This window comes from Sphaeramia orbicularis, chromosome 24 (assembly GCF_902148855.1).
Source record: "Sphaeramia orbicularis chromosome 24, fSphaOr1.1, whole genome shotgun sequence".
NCBI lineage: Eukaryota > Metazoa > Chordata > Actinopteri > Kurtiformes > Apogonidae > Sphaeramia > Sphaeramia orbicularis.
In genome coordinates, this window is record NC_043979.1 from 33,790,072 (window position 1) to 33,815,366 (window position 25,295).

The 25,295-nt window shown below is 38.4% G+C and overlaps 1 protein-coding gene across 1 annotated transcript in view; it reads right to left on the reverse strand.

Moving 5' to 3' along the window:
• Window positions 1-25,295, reverse strand: part of ppp2r5a (protein phosphatase 2, regulatory subunit B', alpha isoform) — a 68,784-nt gene that overhangs the window by 39,516 nt on the left and 3,973 nt on the right. The window contains exon 2 of the mRNA XM_030127795.1: window positions 6,185-6,381. Coding sequence (XP_029983655.1) covers window positions 6,185-6,381 — 197 coding nt within the window. The remainder of the gene's footprint in view (window positions 1-6,184; window positions 6,382-25,295) is intronic.

Sequence of the window (25,295 nt, forward strand, 5' to 3'; positions counted from 1 at the left end):
CTAACTTCTGTTGACATCATCATAAAGAAGCTGTATACCAAGTTTGAAGTCAATCGGAATTGTAGTTTCGGAGAAGATGACTATTGAAATTTTTGTAATGGACGACAGACGACGACAGATGACGACAGATGACGACAGATGACGACAGACGACAGATGACGACAGACAACGATGACGACGACGGACGCCGCATGACGACAATAGCTTATGGCCTGTCGGCTGGTAAGCTAATAAAAAAATGCAGCCTATTTTTTGCCACACTAGAGCTTTTGTACTTAACTCTTTCATTCATTCGTATTCCTGCAGATTTAGACCATCCGTCATTACTTTGCATAACTGAACAATAGCAAGGAATACAAAGGATGCAGAGGTGTACGGTGCAAAACGGCTGGACTTAAAATGAATCATGTCTGTTACTTTGACATTGCAATCACAACCATTTCATGTGAATCTAAAATTCATGTGATAAAGCGGTCGGCTGGATTTAAATGACTTGTCGGCTCTTTGGCTGGCAGTCGGCGCTTATGAAAAGCTCTGAAAATAGTAGCAGAACCTGTTGACCTTTTCCATTTATACATCATTATCTGCAGATGCTGATGAATAAACCAACCCTCTGTGAGCTCTGTGAGGCAGATTAGCATACTGTGGCAGGATGGCAAACATGGACATCACATGAGAGATTTCACAAGGAGAGGAAAGGAAAACAGCCAAGCAATGCAGAAGGATTCCACTGTTCCTATGTGACAGTGCCAGTAACAGTTTGCTAATGACAAGGGAGGCTCTAGCTCGGTGTGAGGTCAGTTTGAGGGTGGCAGTAGTAGCAAACAACACCTAGCAACACGTGAGATGATGGAGCGGGGGTGAGAGTGGGGTAGGAATGTGAGAAAACTGGAAGTATTTGCAAAAAAAGGGGGAATTTTTAGGTCTTCTTTCAAACGCTGCTGTTTTAATTCCCATCTCTGGCATATAAGAAGATACTTTTTTAGTAATTTACTCGGTACCGAGTTGGCAAAATAGGTGGCGTGTCCTTCCGCATAGATGAGAAACGTAGCTGTTTGTACTTTTACAAAGCTGCATGATCAAAGCGGCCTTCACTGCAGCAGAATAATGGGCTGCACTTTAAACACTCACCTCTTCATTATCATGTGATGCCAAGCATGGAGTGTCCGCGAGAGCCATTATCAGCCCAGCTTTCTGAAAGTGCAGCTGTTATTTGTCTAACCTCATTCAGAAGCCAGTCTGCAGCTCTGAACTGGGCTTTCTCTGGAGTTTGACTCGCGCCTCTCTGTTCTAGTAAAAGACCGCTGATGGTACCTGTGGATCGGTCGCCACTCTGCATATGCGCGTTTTGACGAAGTTACACGGCTCCCTGATTACAAACCTATCATTACACAGTTAAACTAGTATTTTCTTGCCACCACGGGTTTGCTTCACTTGCCTTGTAGAGTTGTGCAACCCATGTAACTCCACTTTCAAAGTAAAAGCAGACACCTGGTAATCATTTACAATCTGGTGCCCTTAGCAGAAATAAGCATCTGTGGAGCTTCCTCTTTCAATCTCCACCTTACTATGTGTTTTCATTTGCATTGATGGGTGGGGCTGGTGTAAACGCTGAAACTAAATGTAAACTATCAAGTTGCAAGAGACAGTGGTTATTTGCGTTAGGTGTCAGCTCCGTATTTGCAGTTTACTGTGCTTTTCTAACAATAACAACAGTTGCCAAACCAGTGTTAAATCAACAGGCAGCACTTTAAGACCAGTATTTCCTTTAACTGCAACTGCAAACTGCAAACAGTGTTACAATATGAGAATATATATAGTACCGTGCAAATATCCAGGTCCAACACTAGGTTTGCTGGTTTAGTAAAGTTGCAATGACCATAAATATGAATTTCTCTGTCACTGTTTTAAGGTCCAATCTACATATATATGAAGTATGTACATCAGTAAAAACTAAAGTATCAGGGAAAAACAGCCCCCAAAATCCAAAGTGGTCATATTTAGTGTGACCCCCTTTGCACTTAACTTGTCTTTAACCCTTTTTTTCAGACAATATGTGACTTGCATTAATTACTCCGCCCCCACTTCTTTGTTTGTTCCTTTGTTTGTTAACACTCCAGCAGCAAAACTATACTTTCAATTCATACCAAATTGGGTTTATATATTGCCAGTGACCCAGAATAGATCTGATTACATTTTGGGAACAGTAGGTCAAAGCTCAAATTTTTTATGAATTAAAAAAATATATATATGTTTCCCATTTACTTATAAAAGGGCAAAATTTCAAATGTCTGTAACAGTGAAACTATTGGTTGAATTTGTACCAATTTGGGTTTATAGATTACCAGTGACATAGAACAGATGCCATTACATTTTGGGAAAAGTAGGTCAAAGTTTCAATTTTTTTATGAAGTTTTAAAATCTTTTTTTCTTCTCCCATTTATTTATAATGGGCAAAATTTAAAATGTTTATAAAAACATCAATTTTGTTTCAATTTACTTCAAACTTGGCACATATATAGAGGCAATTAAGATGCTGACATCAGCACATGCATAGACATGATAATTGCATCCTTTATTCAAAGACACATTTTAATAAGTGAGCTTGGATCAAACATTTCTACGTCTGAACGGTGAAACCTGAGAGCCAATTCAGATCAGCTGAGCCCAGATGGTAGATGCATACACTATGTTACATTCACAGATGTATGTGAGTGGGAAATTGAAGACTGACTTTTTTGTTGTTTCTACTTAATTAATCAAGACACTAATTCTTTCCCATGTGCCTTGATCAAAAAGTTCAATTCAATATTTTTCAACCTCCACCTGTTTTTTTATTAAAATGATACAATTATGACATGACCACTATCAATATCAACTCTAATAAAACATTTTATTTTGATACATTTATCAGCTGTATTACCTAGATACACATCATAAACAACGTGCTTTCCATTTCATTAAATTAACAATTCACCTGTAAAAAAAACTTTAAACTGAATCATAAGAGACAGACTGAAGACTAAGTCACCAGACACAGGTTATGACCTGGATTACTGCCTACAATCTATTAGTAATCTGAAGACTCCTTGACTCAGCTGTGGATATGCCCATTCGTATCCATCATGATAATCTGCATTGTGGAGTGAATCACTGCTGCACTGACCAAAGAACTGACTGCTGTGTTGTAAATGTTGAACATGAGTCATTATTGTACTGCAGGAGAGAATTGAGCACCTGGGGGCACCTGCTACAAGAGCACAAATCTATAATGTGTTTGCTAAAGATATTTTGCAGAAGGTTGGATTGGTTATCAAACATACTATCATGTAAAAAGATTCCTGCAGCATCTAATGTTTTTATTGCACCGTGAACTTGTAAGGTCGATGCTCTCACCTCTCTACTGTATATTGATAGACTTTATTTCGAGCATAAGTAGGCAAAAGAAATTCCAGATTTAAAAGGACACTCCAATAAATGGAAATAAATCAACCGAAAAAGAAAAGAAATATCACACAAATGTATCACAATTTCATTGTGGCTCTTCAACAATACTTAAAGGAGTGATAGTTTGCTTTTTTAAATGGAATTATGCATTTTAAAACATTTCCCTGTGGTCTATATAAATTGTAAATGCTCTGCTTGGGTCTGAATTCTTCATTAATTCAACTCCACAGGTCCATCTTCAACCCTATTTCTGAGTAATGACACCAGAAAGGTCATTTTGAGCACTGGCCCTTTAAAATGCAAATGAGCCACTTCACGCCCCACCCCCTCTAGGCTGTTGGCTGTGCTGCTCTGTCCCGTTCAGCCACTTGTGTTCGTTAATACAACCAACAACTGAACATTTTAGGTTATTGACATATTTTCAGGATGGACTACAACCGCTGCTGCTGACCAACAATTATGGAGTACTCAGAGAAATGTTCGTTGGAAGTCTTGACCTTATATGTGCAAATGTCGTGACATAACTAGTTATAGACGCAACAAATCAGGCAGGAAATAATACAGGTTGTAGAAATCCACTCGATTGTTGCCAAAAATTAATTCAAACTTTTAAACTATTAGGGTACAAATACACAAATAAATGTATAAAAGACTAATAAAAGGGGGTTTAGCAAAATATGACCCCCTTAATGTCCAAAAAGGAGCAGGAAGAAGCCAAGCTTATATTGTCCTACCCCAATTTTACATGACTTGGTTAATTAGTTAATATATACAGTCCAAAACAAAGAATAGGTCATTAAATTATAAAAAAAGAGACAAAATGATTATATACTATCAATAACTATTACTGTTGTACTCACGTTCATTGTTACTATATCTCTGGAAAATAAGGTTTTTATACATCTTTTGAAATTTTGTGATGTTTCCACACTGTTTGATACTTAGATTGAATCCATCATGAATGTGCAATGACTTCATAACAAGTACATGTATTATTACCTCTCATGCACATCCAGTATATGGTGTAGCACAAGTAAAATACTGATATGCATGGTGTGGACATTGATCATACAGATACTGATGGAAATAAAAGTGTGGCATTACTTGCAAATGTGCATGAACACAAAGCAGTGGTGGAAATCATTTCTGAGAAAAACACAACCTAATTGTTCAATCATCCATGTTGTTTGTATCTCTACTCCAGTTTCCTGAACACAATGATTGTGTTTGACCCAGGGTATCACATGACCGAATGCTCCAACTGCTGCACTTGGGCTTAAATCCACTCCACAGTGCAGGTCTCCGGTGTGTAACAACATAAAGTAGTTCAAAATTAAGCAAACTATTGATTGCTTTATCATTGGAGAAAAATGCTGTGGTGCCTGTTACCTGTCCCTGGCCTTGAAAGACCCAGTTTAATCAGCAGAGGTGACCACTCAACAGCCTGTCTCCCCTGTCCCCGATAAGATGCCTAATCCTGACACAGCACCTTTGGTAGAGATGTCCTCGTCTGACTCCGAGCCAGAGCCTATTAAAAAGGCAGCAGTACCGGCCTTTTGCAAAGAGCTTCTTGCCCAATTTTTGTGGCTAAGGCATTATACATTACATCTACAACAAAGTCAAAGCAGGATGAACTGAAATGTTAAAAAACCATGTCTGCAGGAAATATGTCTTGCACTGTGACAACTCCATATTTGTCAAAAAAGCCCCCCTTAAAGATCTAGAGAGTATTATAGGATGTAGTGGAACTTGTTCACTAAAGTCTGAGTGGAGGTTTGAACAGGCAGGCGATTAATAGTATGAAGACGGAATATGTCCTACATGGTCCGCTGAACTGAAAATATTATGGACATCTACAATGGTGGACTAAAAAACAGAAATATGAAGTTGTCAAGTGTTTGGGGCAGTAATCTTGCATTTGTCTGCTTCAGTGTTTTAGAAGATAATACAGCAGACAAGAGTCTTCATCTGCTTCTGTTTTTGTGTAGTTGATGTTGTACTTAGGCTACGTTCAGAGTGAAGGCATATGTGGTCCAAATCCAATTTTTTGCCCATATGTGACCTGTATTTGATCTGTTAAAGACAGTTTGAACAGCACAAATCTGACCCAGGCCACTTTCATATGTGGTCCTAAATCTGATACATATATGATATTTTGCAACGTGACTTCAGTCTCAACGGCCAGGTTGCATTTATCTGACCTTTACATCATTGAAATGCAACAAACGTCACAATTCTGCATCCCAGATGGACGAGCAGCGGGAAAAACATATTTACTTACGTAAACACAGTGCATGACTGCATGGTCACGTATTACGCCAGGACCTCTTTTGTGCATGGGGGTCACTTCAGGGTCACATTCAGTTCATACTCAAAACTGATAGAAGTCGCATTTAATGTGTAATATGCGCTATAATGAGCATACAAAAAAATCGGATTTCACAAAAAAAATCCAAATTGTGCATTAAGACCTGCTGTCTGAGCGTAGCCTTAGATGGAACTGATGTGTAAATAATAGGGCAGGAAATAAGTGTTGATACTGAAATCCAGTCTTGGGTTTAGCTTAAAGAAGCTGCTAATATATCTCAAATGTTACTGATATGACATTCCCAGTGTGGACAAATGATCAGCCCCTGTTGTGTTTTAATCCTGCACAAGTGCACAGGACAAACACTCAGAGCTGAGGTTGTTGCTGTTTGTTGTTGTATCTCAAAAAACACTCGGTAGATATCCTTACCATATTTGTGATCTCTGGATACGTAGATTCGACCAGCACCCCTCTGTTGGTGGAAACATAGTCGACCAGCTCATTGAGCGTGGCCCTCTTGATCTCCTTACTCTTCAGGTCTGTCACAGAGTCGAAAAAGTCAAAGAGCATGCAGCACTGCTGGAGCTTCTGGGTGAACAGTTCCTGCTGCTCTGTAGAGGGGGCATCTGAAAACACACAAAAGGAGGATTATTGTGCAAATCAGCAGAACAGAACAGGCTAACAAGCCGAAGAAATGGAATATTGCAAATGTTTTCATGGGTGGTGTGGTGTAGGAACTAGTGAATAGTGGAATATGACTGTGCTTTGGAATAATTCTTGTTTTTGACATCAGTTAATTACAGTACACACTGAGTTTATGGGACTAAAAGACATCCATCACCACAACAAAAACCCCTCTAAATATTCCAACTGTTCCAGTCAGCTGGTGGATTGCACACTATTACAACTAAAGAGACACACTGAACAAAGCATTTTGCCACACAGAGTGGGCCCAGTCATTCTCGGCTTTGATTGTAAAGCCTTTTATGGATTAGACGGTGAGTGCGTTCAGGGTTATTAGAGCTGTCAAACTTGACCCCGGCTAAGCCATAAACAGCATTTGGCAGCCGTTCAGAAATGCAGTGACACACTGTACAGTGATGTCCTGTTCCAACTCAGCACCAGCTCATCGCTGTAGACACAGCCGTCATTCTGTAATGTAGGAGGAGAATATTTAAGAGGCAAAGCCAACTCTGCAGGTCTGATTTACAGCACCTCGAGAACCCAACACCAAGAGGCTGTTAGGTTATGCAAATATAGCTGCCATCTAGAACACTTGTTGACACACAGTGAAGTACATTACTGCAAATGATACTGCTAAGAGATGTCATAACATATGTAGATGTATAAATGACACTTTTGTGTTTCTATTAAATTCTAGGCCAATCGCAATTATTACATGATCACCTGTTTATGATTATTTGAGATAACCATAATTATTCTGTATAATTGTCAGAATCTTCTGCATCACTCTACATGGTTTTCCACTGTTTGACTTTCACTCTTGTAAGACATTTGTTCCTTGGTCATCAAAATTCAGTTAATTAGAACAAACAAGGCAAATAACACCAATATAACCATTTCAAATTCTCAACTATATGCTCCAGTTTTCAATGGCAAAGTAACGGTTCTTGATTTGATGTTGTATTTAACAGGGCACATTAATAAACACTGCTGTTGATGTGCCCATTAGCCAAGGTTATTTTTCATCTGCAGTCTCAGTAGACAGATCTCAGTGCCACCTAAATGCCAGAAAGGTGTTTATTAGGATTAATGTGCGTTATAAAATTACATTCACATTTTTCAGATTTCAGTCCCTTAAATTTGATCATTTTCTGGTTTCTTTACTCCTTTAAGATTGTAAACTGACAATCTTTGGAATGTGGATCAAACAAGCATATTAGCCTTTTCAGAAACGCAGTTTTCTGACATTAGTGGAATTATTACTAGGATTACACTACAACTTAATTACTGACTAAAATGTAAAGAAAATGTTGAATTCAAAATGTTTTAGTTGTTAATCAGCAAATTTCAGTTCTACTATTTCCTATAATGCATTTGTGTGTCAGTGTCATATTACACAGAATTCAGTGAAGCTGTTATTTACACACTTACAGTAGCTAGTGACACTCATATACAGTTACTGGTACCTCTGTCTCAAAACAACATGTGAACATATGCATATGTAAAGCCACAGGAGTGAAGTCAGGGTCCGATGTGGTCTAATGGAGTTCACAATGAGTTATATTATATTATGCAACTGAGCAGACATTACCCTAGAAAACCGTGCAACACGGCACACAGCCGAGTGAGGCACAGCCAAAAAAAAAAAAAAAAAAATCACAATCAGTCTCACACCTAGTGGAAATGTTCCAGTCGTGTTGACAGCTGACTATGTACTTATGCAACTGAACGCTCCAGGTCACACCGCTGCCTGCTATGCAATGAATGAACCCAACACCTCAGTGAAACTAAACCAGGTTTCGCTGCTTTGCCTAAATGCCAATTTTCCAAAGTATACCCTATCAAAGGACAACTGGAAATAAAAAAGGATCATGACACACCCCTCCAGCCTTAGTGCTGTTATTAACAACACGTGTACAGTATAGTGCTCTGTATTCAGTGTAAATACAGCTTGTAAGGATTTGTCATGTATTTCCAATGCAAAACTGCTTTATAAGTCATGATTAGGAGTGATATCATGATATCTAATCTTACGATGGATTATTGATGCGCTCTTGCTGCGTATAATTTTTTTCTATTATTATTATTATTATTATTATTATATTAAAATATAGCCGCTGTAAACTTCTTTTATCATTCATCCTTAGTGAGTTGTGTTTTACATGTCATCCAGGGGGTGCTCCTTGCACGAGTGGCTGAAAATTAGGCTGAAGTCACAGAAGAAAGAAAACCAAAGAAAAAAAACGGCACTAATATGGCGGACTCGAGCAGTGAAGTTAAACTGAAAAATGCACCGGTATCATTTAAATCAAAAGTGTGGACTCTGAGTTTTATAGTGTGGATGGGACAAAGCTGGATGAAGACTCTGCAGTATGTATGAACTGTCTCAAAAAAGTACGATAGACGGGGCAGCACAACAAATATGCATACTTTAGAGACATGAGATGTCATGTTTTCTGAATCAGTTTAAAATAGGGTCACTGTTTGTCAGACACCTAAAATAAATCCTATTTACAGTTATGTTGCACTAAAACAGTGTAATTGTTTTTGCACAATTGCTGTTTGTACTCTGGTTAAATTATGCTGCAAAATATAAACTATGAAATTTTGTTTGTTTATTTCACCCCTATAAACACATGGATATATTGTAGGTTATTAAGAGCAATATATTGATAATGGCAGCAGCGCCATATCAAGATATTATCATGAGCCATGTATTGTGTATCGTATCATGACATACCCTGAGATTCCCAGCCCTAGTCACGATCATGCATAAGATGAGGACCTCTGTTTCCTTTACTGTTTCATGGAAACAATCCAAGCATCTTTTCTATTTCTTTAGAGGGAGTTTTTATTCCCCTAGGAGGAGCAAAGATGGCTGGGCCTGTTAGACACAGTCTGACATGTCAATGCTTTTCCCAATGTGAAGCTATTTTTGCCTTTCAGACATAGATGCATTAGTGCACAAATCCCTCAGGGTCCTTGACAAGGAAGAAAAACATTTCCATTTCAGCTTAGAAGATACATATGAGAGCAAAAACAAAAAAAGTATTTGAGACATCAGACACCAAGTCTAAAATAATCACGCTGAAATTAAGAAGAGCCGACAGGCATTACTATTAAGTGTAAGGCTGCAGCCAATTAGTGTAGCTTAGCACAAACACTGGAAACAAGATCAAACAGCGAACCTGGCTCTGTCCCGCACATTAAAAATCGACTTAAACCTGACAATTTGAAGCAACATACAATCACCAAATGCTCAATGTAGATACCAGAATATCACTGGATACAGATTAAACGCATGTGACTGTAGTAAGCATAGTGAGCTTTAGTGCTTCTGGCATTTTCTATATGGAGGCTAATAATAATAATAATGTCAGAAATGTCAAAATGTACCATAACTTCAGATTTTACCAAGAACGCGCCACACAGATATTGCATAACACTACTAGTCAAGTATTATAAAACAGGACTGAAAAGAAGAGGAACTTTTGCAAAGAAAAAAAGTGTATAAAAGCTCCATGCATGTTATGGATGTGTGTATGAATGTCACACACAAAACCTAGTCATTTCTCAAACACAGCAGCTGTTTCTGTTTAGCAACACCAGACTCCAGCTGTTACCGCCTTCTGTTATGAAGAAACCAAATGTTGCTCAAACTCTGAGGAGTTTTGTTGCTCTTTTTCATGGTAGTAACTATTTCTTAACCCACTGTAAATGGGTGAATTCCACATTGGTTTGTCACCAAGACATTAACGTTATGCTGCTTTTGTTAGGTTGGCTCCATCATGCACAGCGGTGGTGATGATATATTCTGCTTAAATATGCCATAATTTGCACATTTAAGTTAATTTAACATGTGGGTCATATTCCTACATTTGTCTGAATCTTTTTGGTTTCCAAGTGATATTTTTTGTGCAAAACACAAGGCAAATTTCTGATTTGGTGAGAAACACAGGAAATATGATCTCAGTTTTTCAACCACAGCACACAAAAAGCACTTTGAAGAAATTATGTGGTGAATTTATTCTTACTAGAAAGATTACACTGCAGCAAATGCATCTGAATGCAAACCTCACCGTGCACGGAAGTGACTGTACTGCCTAAAGTAAAGTCCATTTGCAGAGTAAAGTTCAAAACAGCACAAAGCACTATCAGCGCACTGTAGTTTTCATTTGTGCTGCATGTTAACAGAAAGCATAATGACCACAGTGCAGTCTGATAACTGCAGTTATGCAACAATTTTCCATTTTAGCATCCTGTGTTTCATAGCACTGATGGACGTGTCGCTGCTTTTTACTGCAGCAGAGGTCAGCAGTCGTGGGAGGAAGAAATGCAACACAGACTGCACCAGAGCAATTAAACAGAATCAAGAGCTTGGTGAAAGAGTCTGATCAAAATGATAAATTCACAATAAAGAACTGCTTTTATTCCTCATATTATGTTACATAAAGGTTAGAGTGGCACAGTTAATTGAATCATATACACATTTGGGATCACACTGTCAGCCTGTCATTATATAATTAGAAAAATGCTGCAATTTAAAGATCCTTTGTGTGTTCTATCAAATTAATTCTAGACATTTTCAGTTTTATGAGTTCATGTTTTAATGAATTGGAATAAATTTCCACATTTCAACATGATCTGCGATCTGTGTATTTTCATGATAACAAAACAGACTAAAAGTGTAACAGTGTTTTTTATTGATCCTACAATACTATGCTCAGATACAGTACCATAAAATGCAATGTTATGCTCTGAAAAATATAATACTCACAACAGAATATACTCCAGTCTTGGGTTATACATGTCTCAAGTGCAGTATGAATAAAATAAGAATGTCCAGTTATAACAAGCATAGAAACTCAGTGCAACAAAAATTTTAAAAGATATACATTTCACTCTTTATATATACTACTGCATAAGAACAGCAACATAAACTTTATGCAGGCCAGGTAGAAATGAGTGTTTGACCTGAATGTGTACTTTTAATACTGCTATGATGTACAAATACCATATTGTCCCTCCACTCTAAAAACACAGTTGGCCAACCAAAAGGGAATGTTTCAACTCATTAAACTTTATATAGTTGCAGAAAAAAACTGTTAGACCAGCCTTGTTTTCTTCAGTTTCTTGTTCATTTTAATGCCTGGTACAACTAAAGGTACATTTGTTTGGACAAATATAATGATAACAACAAAAATAGCTCACAGTTGTTTAATTTCAGAGCTGATATCTGGCCATTTTCCATGGTTTTCTTGATAAAAACCAAAATCACTTAAGTTCTTACATCAATAGCTTTGGCATTGTACTGCCAAAAACAGTCCATACTTTCTTTTCTGTCTGTTTAAGTCACATGATACACCCAGGAGTTAGTACTTGATTGCATAACCGTTGCTGTTGATGACTTTTGCTGGCCTAATAATTTTTTCTGCGACTGTAAGAGTTGATAAGAATCAGATTTACAGAATGAACATAAAAAAAAAAAAAACAATCACCATGATGGCAGTTTTGACCTCTTCACTGTAAATATAGACTAACATATTCAGAGAAACCTCAACTCACTACGTGAAAACTGCCTGGCACTAGTGCATGCCCTCTACGTGCCCATCAACACTTCACAGAACTACAGCCAAGCAGAAAGAGCCCAAAACAAACTGAAGGAAAGTATGCAGGTCAGGTGACCTCTGTAGACAGACGGCTTAGTTTCTCTTACTACCTTACACTTACTGCCACAGATTCACCTCGTGGTGCTTATACAACCTAATCAGAGGGATGGATTTCACTTTAGACGTCAAGCCACAGGTGAGAAATCACAACAAAAACAAGGTCTCATTGAAAGCTTAGACATGTCAGTGTTTATCAGAGTGAACTGAAATGCAACCCATACATTTAATCTCTTAAAAAGGGTCTCCAGACTGCATGCAACAGCTAAAACATAACATAATAGGACAGTAAAAGGCTTCAAATGTTATATCTGCTCTGGCGCTGTATACCCTCACATGTACTATGCATAATACAGTCACACAGTCTTTTAATCCAAAACATAAGAGGAAAACACCCTCCTGGTATCACAAGACTGAAAATATCTTAATACATCACGCACAAAGGGACATGAGCCTCAACATGTGCAGAATATGTCTGCTGAGTTGTAATAAAACAGGAGTGACAGACGACTGTAGGCCAAATGTGGCCATTAATGCATGACAAAGTGACGCCACGTAGGTCACACTGCAGCTGCTGGACTGGTTGGGTGAGCTGGTATGATGAACTATTTCATTTGGATTCTGTGCATTTGTTTAGAGTGCACTTTAAAACAATGCTGGCACAACAATGACTAGAGGACCCCCAGAGTGGAACACGGAGCCGTCTAGTATCATGAGCTGTGCACGGTGAGGGTCACACAACACAGCAAGTAGTAAGTGGTAGTGAGGAAATTGCATCTGTCAGTGGATGGTATTTAGGAGAAACTATGTGATCATGCTGAGAGGTAAATCATGACTCACCCTGACTTCCTATCAGGCCACATACAGCAAAATCTCCCCATCAGAAACTGAAGGTTGTTGACAGTTAAAAAAAAGGAACCGTCTATTATGGTTGTTTAGTTTTTTTCAATTTTTTCAATTTTTTTTTTTACTTTATTTTTGTTGTTTGATTTTTGTACATTACAAAACAAAACAATCACAGGGGACATTTGGGATACAATGACCATAATAAATCTTGTGACTAACAATTGTTTTTAGTAATGTGATGGTGAAATGAAAACTGTCCATTTCTTCCATTTATCATGACACTGTTTTTCTTGAATCCTCAGTCTATGCGTCAGAATCTCCATCTCAAACATTCCATTCACAGTTTGTACCCAGTCGTTAGTTGTAGGTGGTTCTAATCTGCACCATTTTTCAGTAATAGCCTTTTTACAGGCTGCTAATAGTATTTTAAACAAATATCTTTTTTTTTTTTTTTTTTACATTCTTACCAATAATACATCCAAAATACATCACCAAACATGTTTTAGGAATTGCATAACCCAATATCTTAACAATTGCTGAATATATATTATCCCAGAATGATGCAAGTTTAGGACATAACCAAAAGACATGTGCATGATTTACATCTCCACATTCTCTCCAACAAGGATGAACTCTGGACACATATTTAGCTGTAATTTTAGGTGTTATGACAAATTGAGTTATATTTTTCCAGCAATGTTCCCTCCATGTTATTTTGAGATTTTTTTCATCATCATTTGTGCATATAACTATCATATCCTGATGATACCTGAATCAGCCTTTACTTTAGTTTTGTAAACTCTGTATGACCTTAACCAGAGTATTCCAAAAGATACAAAGATACTTGTGCATGTCAATATCTCATTCCAGTTCCTGACAGCTGTTGACAACCTGCACAGGCCTGGTGTCGCATAAAAAAAACAGAGTGGAATGTAACAGTAATGAAACAAACAGTCATACAAAACTTTCTGTCCACTCAGGTACATCGAACTCTGTCACAATGATGCCAGTTCACAGTCATGGTCTGCATTAGGAGTGCAACGGTACAGAAAAATTTTGGTTCGGTATGTTTTTGATAGAGCTGCACAATATATCGTTTGAGCATCGACATCACGACGTACATGTGCGCACTGGTCACATCGCAGGTCCTGCAATGTAGGAGGCAAATGAAGGCAACGTGTTCTCATCTAATTTCAACCTGGGTACCTGACACACACTGCATGCAGCGATCCACCAATCACAATCATTTTTAATCAGTTGGGAGTGAATCGCTGGTAACAATATTGAAAAATTAGCAACACACAAGAGAAAATCACCGTTAACGAAGACTTGGTGCCATAAAGAAAAGCAATGTCAGTTATCTGGAATTATTTCAGCTACAAGAAGGATGATACTGAAACATGTGTTCTGTGACAATAGTGCCTTGCACCTGTTGCCACGAGAGGAAACACAGCTAATTACTTTGACCATTTACGTCAGCACCACAGTTATTATATACTCCAGAGAATTTTTTCATATCGCAATATATATCGCAGGGTTAAAAAAAATTGCAATGTCAGTTTTTTCCAATATTATGCAGCCCTAGTTTTTGGTACAGGGGTCCTTGGTTTGATATGTTTTCGGTACAGTGAAATGTTGCCATTGCTCCAAAATGCTCCCAAATCTGAGACCTTAAAGAAGATGGAGGGTCTTCCAACTCTGCCTTTGTACCTGTGACGCTGCTCTGATCTGCCATGCTGGTTTATGTTCAACATGTGTACGGTGCGTGTACCGCTAAAACATCCCTCTAGAATATCATACATTGCACATGGGTTCTGCTTGCAGCCACCCTGCTCATACTGTGTGTGTCATACTTCAAGGTTCATGTGAAAACTTAAGGTAAGTGTTTGCTTTCTTCATATAGGTTACATGTATTCGTTCGGGACACCTCCATATTGTATTGAAGGCCCCAAACCGAAATGGTTCGGTACAAACGAGTACACTGTTACACCACCGGTCTGCATATTTTAATCCACTGGTCTATTGACGCATTTACACTGCATGGTACCGGCTCAACTTCACTCTGCCTTTTTGTGTTTCCATCACAAAAAAGGACCTGGAATCTGGTACCCGGTACTAGTTTTTTGGTATCACCTCCGCCGAGGTTCCAAGTGATACTAAACCCGTGACGTATAAACACTGGAGACCACTGATTGGTCAGACAGTTTTCTCTGTGACCCGCCATTTTACAAAAAACGGATGCGGAAGAGGACAGTAAATATAGCGGTACATTAATCCATATAACAACAGCCAAAAACTACACCATGGTCGGTCGAGGAGATTCAGTCTTTGGTGGCTGACGTAAAAATTCAGACGAGACAACACGTAACGAGCAAGTTTATCAGCAACTTTCTGAACAGGCGACACGGAAATAACGCGCTGTATCGCTATGATGTCCAGGTACTGTAAAGTCAGTAGTATTCTGTAATGGAAACGGTCTCCAGGAATACCGAGCTGAGCCGAGTCGAGCTGGTTCCACGTAGCAGAAAAATGGCATTTGTCCCATACAACAGTGGTAGCATCTTTAATACTGCCTGTTGCTCTTATTCCACATACCTGACATAGACCACAATGCAATGCCCCTATTGAAATTAACAGTTAGAGGAATGTCAGCTTAAATTGCTGGATTGTGTTGTAAACATCACTGGTGTCTGGGCACACAGTATGCAGTAATCAGTAACTGGGATACCACTATTTATCATGTATACAGGGATTTAAAGGACCAGATTTCGCTGTGTTGATCAAAACCAGGATAAGGCTAATAACTGGGATAGTGGTGCACCTATAAACAGTCGAGTTCAACTGGATCACTATCTGTGACGACTCAGGACACCAACTAATCTCTGATGACTGGTTTCTCATTACAAGCCCATTCAACACCAAAACCAGTATCCTGTGTCCATTTAAAGAGAAAAGAAAAACAGAAATACAAAAGGCAGAAAGCCATAACTCTCGACTGTGTCCGAGAATCCAAGTGTTACTTTACTCACATTACCTCTGTGTGTTCCTGTGAAACTTGAGCATGTGTTACAGTTGCTGAGAAAGATGAATGTCAGATGGTCTCCAGGGGAGGTCAGAGTTGTGCATGTACAGAGTGAACAAACCAGTCGGCCAGACGCCTCGGACATTTCACTTGGGCTAGGACATTTCAACACGTTGGGGTCTACCTTCACATCACAGGCTCCTCGGGTCCTTACATTCTCATAAAGACACTTTCACACTATTCCTCTCCTCAAGCTGCCAGAGCTTAGTTTTATATTTGAGGCAATGGAGGACGGCCACAAGGTGGGTGGAAAGCAGATGCTGGAAAGGTACTAGCCTGAGGCGGGGTGCACTGAAGACAGAGCTGAGGTACTATATACACTGTAGCTGTCAAAAAGTCCTCAGAAAATGGAGAAAGGCTGCACAAGAGAGGGGAACTGTTGTTTATTCACGAGGAGTAAGTGTGGAGCTCATTTGCTCTGTTGCAAGAGTTTCTGTCAAATGTTACATGATACACATTTATTCTTTCTTGACAACAGGGGCTACCGAATAACATGCGTTAATTATACACAAGTTGAGACGTGCATATACCACGATATAAATTTGCGTTTGGCCTCACTATTTTTCAACTTATGTCAAACCGAGTACAGTGTATGTGCACAGAAGTATGCAGCATCAGCATATACTTCCTTTTTAAGCGACACCACATATTTGCATGCTAATAAAAGCCTGAATTCTGCATGTAGTGAATGTTTCTCATGCAGAACTTCTGACATAAGCAGCTTTAGATGATCTTGTCTTGGGCTACAACTAATGACAATTTTAATAATCGATTAATCTGTAGATTATTTTAATAACTAATCGATTCATCGGATAAACACAAAAGACTCAATTCTCAATGATAGGTATTTAACCCAAAGCAATATAGGTTGCAGAAAGGTCACTGATGATTACATCCCCGCAATGTCTTCCGGTATAGTTAACGAGGACTAGCCCACTACCGAGACTAGTTATGGCTAGAGACTAGCAAGCTATAATCTTCAACCAGCTCCGGTAGGTAATGTTAGTCTGGTGGCCTGATAAATGGAGATGGATAAAAACATTATAATTATGACAATAGTGTCTAACTAGCTAGCAGGCTAAAATAATCAAGACACGTAGTGCATCTTAAGCTAGGTTTATGTTCCCGGGGGCCACAACAGCCTCGGTTGCCGGAAACGTAGTGTGCCATGGGATTTTGACCATTTTGTTCTCCATATTCAAGTTTTGTTACATTAACAGTGCACTTTGTTTCGGGCAAACAGGGCTGTCGTGGTCACCGGGAACATAATGTAAAGCTGTAAAAATCTGTCTGGCATCCAAAGCCTCAGACATGCTGCTCTGTGATTTCCTGTTACACTACCCATATGCCTCAATACCAATGTGCTCAAGACCCAATGAATCGATTGCCGAATTCATTGCCAACTCTTTTAAGAATCGATTTGGATCCATTTAATCAATTCATTGTTGCAGCACTAATCTTGTCCATTGAATAGCTGCTGATTTATAAGATAAATCAAGTTTGACGGCATATTAAGCATTTGCTGTAACAGAGATGCTGTAACTGAGGACTATTTATCCACAAGCTGCTAAAGTGAATCTAGAGAAAGTGAAACAAACTGCTGTCAAACTGGGCAGCTGTACAAGAAGAAATGAGACTCAATCACAATTTCCATGTTGAATATACCTACTTAAGGAAGTGCTGTCATGGATGTTTGAGCAGTATTAAACTGTGAGGAGGGATTCTATACTGCCAAATCCATCTTTAGTTTATATAAATGTATTATGTAATACTGCCCAGCTTGAGTTGCAGCTGGTCATTATGGGAGCTGAGCTTCACACAACCCACGTCTTCCAGCAGTAGCAGACTGCAGGCACGGAATAAAGTTGAGACAGCAGTTTTGTACAGAAAGGTGCAAGCAAATCCTAACCTGCCAGGGGCCACAATTACACTATGACGAACACCAGTGCAGTCCAACACAGAGGCTCTGTCCTTTTGTTTCCTAGAAAATTATTTATTGATTCACCCTCTGGTGGCAGACACCATGGAAACAGACTGTGTTGTACATCTGTCAATCAATACGCCAATACAACAGACGTTTTCATAAAGTGACAGTGACGAACCACTACAGAAGTAATGCAATACTGGATTAAACAAGACAAAAGCAACCAAAAAAAGAGACACTACTTGAGATAGCTACACAAAGTGTTGTATTCCACAACACTTGACATTAATTTTCTTCACCTTTTGTTTAATGACAGGTTGAAACTAGTGTTTAAGGTGCATTACACTTCTCTCCACTCAGGAAATTTAGGCAAAAACAGTGGGTGGGCGCCTATAAACATCCATAAGCTGTAGGTGAGACAAGCAACTACAAGGGTTAGGTACATAAACTTGCTATTGCACGATGTGCTGTGATAAGGCGCTCATGACAATGTTAGCTCTGTGCTTTCCTTTAAAGGGTAAAACATTCAAAAAGTTAATAGTAACATATGTCGTAGTGGATAATAAATGAAAATAACACAAGATACAGATCAGTTTGGAGCCATTTAGAGTATGCAATTTCATTTGTTTTATACTCTACTGGTCTAAAAGTGTTTTCCTTTCAAGACTTTATCTGTGGTATTAGGCGTACTCCCATTTGGCAAAATATATTAGGTAGCTGCATATGAATCCACATTTACAAACCGATAAGCAGAGCCAAAATTCACAATGTTTACAGGTATGTGATATGTTGCATTTTCTTATTGGTTCTAACCTGTAACAGAGTTTTGTTCCCAAAATTAGCTACAATGCGCTTTCATTCACGTATGGATTTTGGGCAAAAAAATAGCAGACTCTTCCAGTCTGAAACACTAAAATCAGCTTAACAGCCAAAATCAGCATTGAAATGAATGATTTCACATCTGGAAATCGATATCAATGTAAGAAGGTAATGTAAAATTGTGCAAATGGGTCTTTCCATGAAACTGGGTTCATTTTAGTATCTGGCATTTTGCCAGATTTTTAGACCCAATAATAAAAGAGAAATTTAGACATATTTCCCCCCCAGGATGTACCTAATGACAACCACAGATAAATGCAAAAAAAAATTACACTCTGGCTCTGAGCCATCCCAAAATTAATGAATTTTTAATAAAATGTTGGGACCAAAAATAGGACCAAAATTTAGACAGAAAAAGTTACCTAAGTGTCAGTGCATTTGATCTGGAAAACATGGCTGTAAATGGTCTTATATAGCGCTATAAATAAAGACACTGTGTTAAATTTGACGATCCTACTTGCTTTTCTCATCCAGACATGCAGGTTTTTCATGAATCAGCAGTCTCATTCCAGGTTTCGTATGTAACCCACTCAAATAAAAATGTGTTATATCTGAAAAATAGTTTCTTTTATCTCAGTAACGATTTATTTTTAAAATAGACCCAAAGTGCTTCCAACCTTGCTTCATAACATTAGTCTACATCTTGTTTGAATTTTTAGCCCCTCTGTCCTGCTTTTAGGTACCAGTTTCATGGAAGTACCCAAATGCCTGCCAGCAGCTACCATGTAACTGTTTCCATGGTGATCTTACAAGCCTGGTGGTCATGTGACTATGTAGAACTACAGCAATTTCACATATTGCATACTGCTTTTTATACTACAATAGGAAGTAGCATGTAGTATACTGTACATATGTATGTAGTACGCAGTCTCCAAGTATCAAGTTCTGAATGTTGCTTCTATATCAGTATCATGCCTGGAACACGCTACATATTGCATACATATACATTACACTACTCCCTACAGTAGTAAGGAGCATGTAGTATACTGTATACATGCAGGGTCTGAGGATGTGGTTCTAAATGTAGCTTCTCTATCAATATTAGGCCTGAAACACAATGACTACATGTTGCAAGCTTGTCACGTTACCTGTTGATTTTTCATTTTGGCGAACATGTTAACAGATTGGAAAAGCCATGGTGACTGCATGTATGTCAGGTGTGTATCTAGGATTGTGGAATGGTGCGTAAACTATAAAAAGAACAGACACAGAGAGAAGCTGTCGATGGTCAAAGTAAATATCATACCACAGAGTCTAAACGTGTCTCAATCAATCATGTAATTGCTTGAAATCTTCACTTAGTAACTACATTCATGATTAAATGGAATCCTATTGATAGAATATTAAGAGTAAATGCACTGCAGAAAAGAGTAGCAATACTTTAGGGTAGCATGAATCAGTGATGTTAAAAATCAAAGGTTTCTCTTTACCGTTTTATGACTATTTATGCAAGAACAAAAGATGGAAATTAAATCAATGCGCTTCCTGAGTGATATGAATTGTAGGTTTGGTACATTTTAGGTTCTAGAACCACTGCACCATCTAAATTTAAGCTTAGGTCAAACCAGAAATCTCACTCCAGTGACAGAAATATCACTCCAAACGAAGCAGGCTGTATTTGGAAAGTAAAACATTTCCATGTCTTGCTCTCAAGGCTTCTGGCTACCATGGCAACAATGGTTGGTCTCTGAGTGACTCATCTTTTCAATGTCTATCACACAACAGGAGCCAAAATCACTCCAACCTCTCCACGGCAGGAGGGAAGGAGCATCTTTTCAGCCTGTCGTTTAGGACATGATACATATTGGCCACATAGATATCCTGATTTAGTCTAGTTAGTCCAGAAAAGCAGGAAAGTGCAGATGAACTCAACATCATCGCTGACTTAGAGTGGGCAAGGTAAAAGAACCCTTATTAAAAAGGCATGATTCACACCGATATAATAAAGGGTTACATTTACTGCGTTTACTGTCACAAACAGCATGACTGCTATCCCTGCACGACAGCTCAGTTAATACAAACCAGATACATCATGGTTTATTAACTTTTCATTTCATAACTAGACTCAAAATCCTCCTCCATCTTCCAATTTCATATCAGGAAATTAACACCTTAAAATGACAACTGTCAACTATTCTTGTGCATATTAGTAGACAGCTAATAACTGTGAGGCCTGTAAAAAAAAATTTAAAAAAAAAAAAAAATCAATCTCATATCACTATTGACAGATCTTGCAAATGTCTTGTTTAAGATACAGATGGAAGCCTCAGTGAAGGAATTCATCTCCCTATTGATTTTAATATGTTTTAGGCTGCATCCACAGTAATGCATGTTAAAACAGCATTTTATACTGAAAAATATCTCCATCCATTCAAGCATTTTGGCTAAACTTCCAGAAAATTATCATCCTCCCATGCATGAAACTCTGAAACTTTGCTGCACACCAGCTGCAAACAGAGACATGGACCAAATCTCCTGCAATTCGGTATCCATGTTGAATGAACATCTGGCTGTCGTCTCATTTTTGTCCAAAAAGGGTCACGTAACAGGGGCTCAATGAATCCAGAAAGGATATATAGTGACTGACAAAACCCAAAGGGACGGTGGATATGAATATCTGCAGCACTGCTTCATTAAGTCTCTTTCTTGTCAGCAAAACTTCCAAATCTCTGTTTTCAGGTTAAAACACTCAAGTCTTGTATTCAGTTTTTTCCTCAAAACCAAAATCAACATTCCTATAAAGTGGTTTACATGACTAACAAAAAATAATTGGCCTAATATTTCAGTTATTTAACATTTGTGAGCACTCCTATTAATGCACAGGTGTTAACCATATGGCCCGTGGGCCAAAACCGGCCCGCCAAAGCATCCAATCCGGCCCACAGGATGAATGTGTTAAATGCAAAATCACACCGAAGATATTAATCATTTTAGCTCATATTCCACATACAGTCCAATATGATCCAAATTGGATCAGACCTGTAAAATACTGCCATAATGACCTATAAATAATGACAATTCCAATTTTTTCTCTTCGTTTTAATGCAAGAAGTAAAATAGTATAAAAATGTTGATGTTTAGAAACTATCCTTTCGCACAAAATGTGAATAATCTGAACAAATATGAATAACCTGAAATGTCAGAAGAGAATTAAGTGTAATTTTACCAATATTCTGCCTGTTAGTAAATGTTTTGTGTATTTGTAGCTCTGTTGTGATCTGTAAGTTGTAATGTACATGTGTAAATGATAAACTGAGGCAGAATACTGTTAAAATCGCAGTTAATTTTCTTAAGACATTTCAGGTTGTTCATGTTATTCACATTTTTAAGGAAACGTTGTAGATGCTAACCCTTTCATAACGCAATTTTACTTTTTTCACTGCTATTATTTTACTGGTTCACTTCAGATCATATCGGGCGGAATGTGGAACTGAACTAAAATGAGTTTGACACCCACGTATTAATGTAAAACATCTATCGTAGTTAATTCCTTTAACCACATTCATTCATTTTTTATGTTTCAAAACATGTGCACATCCAAAATCACCTGATTATAAGTAGGGGCTGGAATCGAAAACCAGTTTGATTGATCAATTCCATCAAAAATGTACACCTCCGGTGTTATCAATTCTTAACGATTCTCTCATTTCCCAGGATGAAGTTTTCTGGTTGTCTCTACGTCATGTTGCAGTAAATTTCGTAATTTCATCACCCGCTGACCTGCTTCAACCACAAGGAATCATGGAGGAAAAAGCGATCCAAAGCTTGGCAACATTTCACCAGAAGAGATGAGAATAATGCCGTGTGTAATCAGTGTAATGCTGTAATTTCATGTAAGGTTGCGATTACCAGTAAAATGCTCAAGCATTTGTCAACCCGGCATGGAATTAAATTCCAGGAATGTCATGTGTTCGACCGCCTGCATATGAGTGCTAACATTGCTGGTCAAACAAACTCCACTGTGACCTGTCAAACTACTTTTTTCCCACTCAAAAAAACCACTCAGGAATCAATAGAAGAATCAATAAGGAATTGGATTTGGAAGCAGAATTGACAATGGCATTGATATTGATAAAATAAGTAGGAGAATCTGGGTAAAAACCTGAACTGAGCTGTATATTCTGAATAATCTGCACACAAGCCCAATAAATACTATCCAACGTCTTAATCAGGGCAAATCACCAAATGGAATATGATGTTTAAATGACCTGTAACAAAATATCAGAAAATTGCTACATTCCCAACAGCAGCTGAATATTATCGTACATGTAAACCCAGTGTGTGTATCTGATGTATAACTGGCTACCAAGTCTCCTTTCTTGTGGAAAAGCTTTTAGTGGGAAAAAGGAGGATAATTTGGCTGTCACTTCCCTTCTTGTCAACAAGGCTTCGTCTGCCATGCTGTTTCATGTCAGTTTTGGATAATACTAGTGAAATCACATCAAGTGCTTTCAGACGTTTCCTGGAAAACTGTGCCCCTTTTTATTAAGTGCTCTGAGCATCGAAGGAAAGTTTTCAAAGCAAAAACTTTCAAAAAACTGTGCGACAGCATTCGCGGATACCACGTCATCCGTGAAAGATTTTTGTTTTAAGCATCACAAGGAGTGGCATCGTGTTTGAAATACCTGACCAGGCAAGTCTTTCTTACTTCAACTGCACTCTTTCCTCCAGTAACATAAACACTGTTGATAAGCTGTTGAGGCTTGTTAACGATGACATTATAACAAAAAACAAGGAGGATGAGCCGTCTTATTTAACAAGGTGTGAAACCAATATTATGGGTCACTTTCGGGTGCTAGAAAAAGTTGATATGTTTAAAAACTTTCCACTTCAAATGACTGTAAACTTTATATTTAGCTTTACTACAACTGAAACACCTTGAGAGGATAAAAAAAGCACTTATTATTGTGAATGGAAGGTGAAAACAACAACAACGCCACAGATTTAACAGTTTTGGATTCATATCAGCAGCCACATAGCCTGAAGCAGACAGCTCTGGCCAACAGTCTTCTAACACAAGTTTTACAGCTGCCAAGCATGGAAACATGTTAACAACTACAACACACAGAGATCTTTTTTTATCTATGAAACACAGCATTTGCACTCCAACAACTCACTATATGTGAAATATTCAAATGGTAACAGCAAATGCAACAGACTGTTAATAGACTATAACACATATACCTGCCTGACACAGAAATAAGGTCACAACGTGTACAAAAATACAGCGAACGTGCAGAAAATTGGACAAATATGCATGAAATATATGTTATAAATAATTACTGAAAAATACGACAAGTGACTGTCAGGCAAAAGGCCACATGAGAATACCGTACCCACACCCCACACACAAATCTGACGTAAAACACAAGGATCTGCCTGTACCGATAACAGACTCCAGTTTCATAGTGGTCACCCATATTATCTGGTCTGTGCTCCGTTCATCTTAGACTTGCACGATGATAAACACACACTGCAGGCCACAGATGAGCCCGTTACAGATGCATGCTGCACAAAATGACCAATCAAATGCAAACTACCTGTCACATAACATATTGTTTTCTTAGGCTGTTGCTTGTTTATACTTTTATCGTCCATCTTTAAGCCTTGAGAAGTGGTACACAGAACATTCCAGCAGCATGGATGTGAGTAATAGGCTAGTTATTTGTCTTTACTCATAAGGTTTTCATTTGGGCAAGCTGATGATGGTTTATTTTGGACAATGTTTTCGGAGGAATCATGCAGTCATTAAATGGAAAATGGGAATTTATTCTGGAAAAAATAAATAAATCTGCATTGCAATCGACAGTGAGAGACAAGAATTATATCTACATTTACACACATGAACTTGTCCATTCATAAAACAATACAGCAATATAAGTAAAGACAGTGGGAGCTAATGGTAAAACTGTTGAACTATCAGATTGTGACTACACACAAAAAGTCATGGTTGTGACATCATTGTAACGACTCTAGCCACAATCTGCTCAGAGCTGCTGAAGACGTGTCTGAAGCTTCAAAATGACCAGACTTGTACTGATTTTTTGAGGTGAAATGTATCAAGGTACTGGATCTTTTAAGGCGTTTATAAGACTGGGTATCCGGATCCGTGCTGTACCTGGATATGATCACACCTTTCCGGCAGATGTTGTGTTCACAAGCACGTACCACGGCCCATGCCCGAGAACGAGTGGGTGTTACAGGGTCGAAACAGTAGGTGGCGATGTGGAAGGAATTCTGTAGCTATCCAACAAATGCAGAAGTGAAAAACTCTTACGTTATCAACCAAGAGACTGTTCTTTTCACAGGCAATACTTTTCTATCTGTTAGCCTGTTTAAGGCAAAGAGAAGAGCAACCTTCGTTGTCCCTGATATATCACCGAGTGGTTTGGTTGGTAAGGTGAGCCCATGCCGTGCGGATCCGAGACTTTTTCAGGAGACAAGAGGAGCGATGTCTAT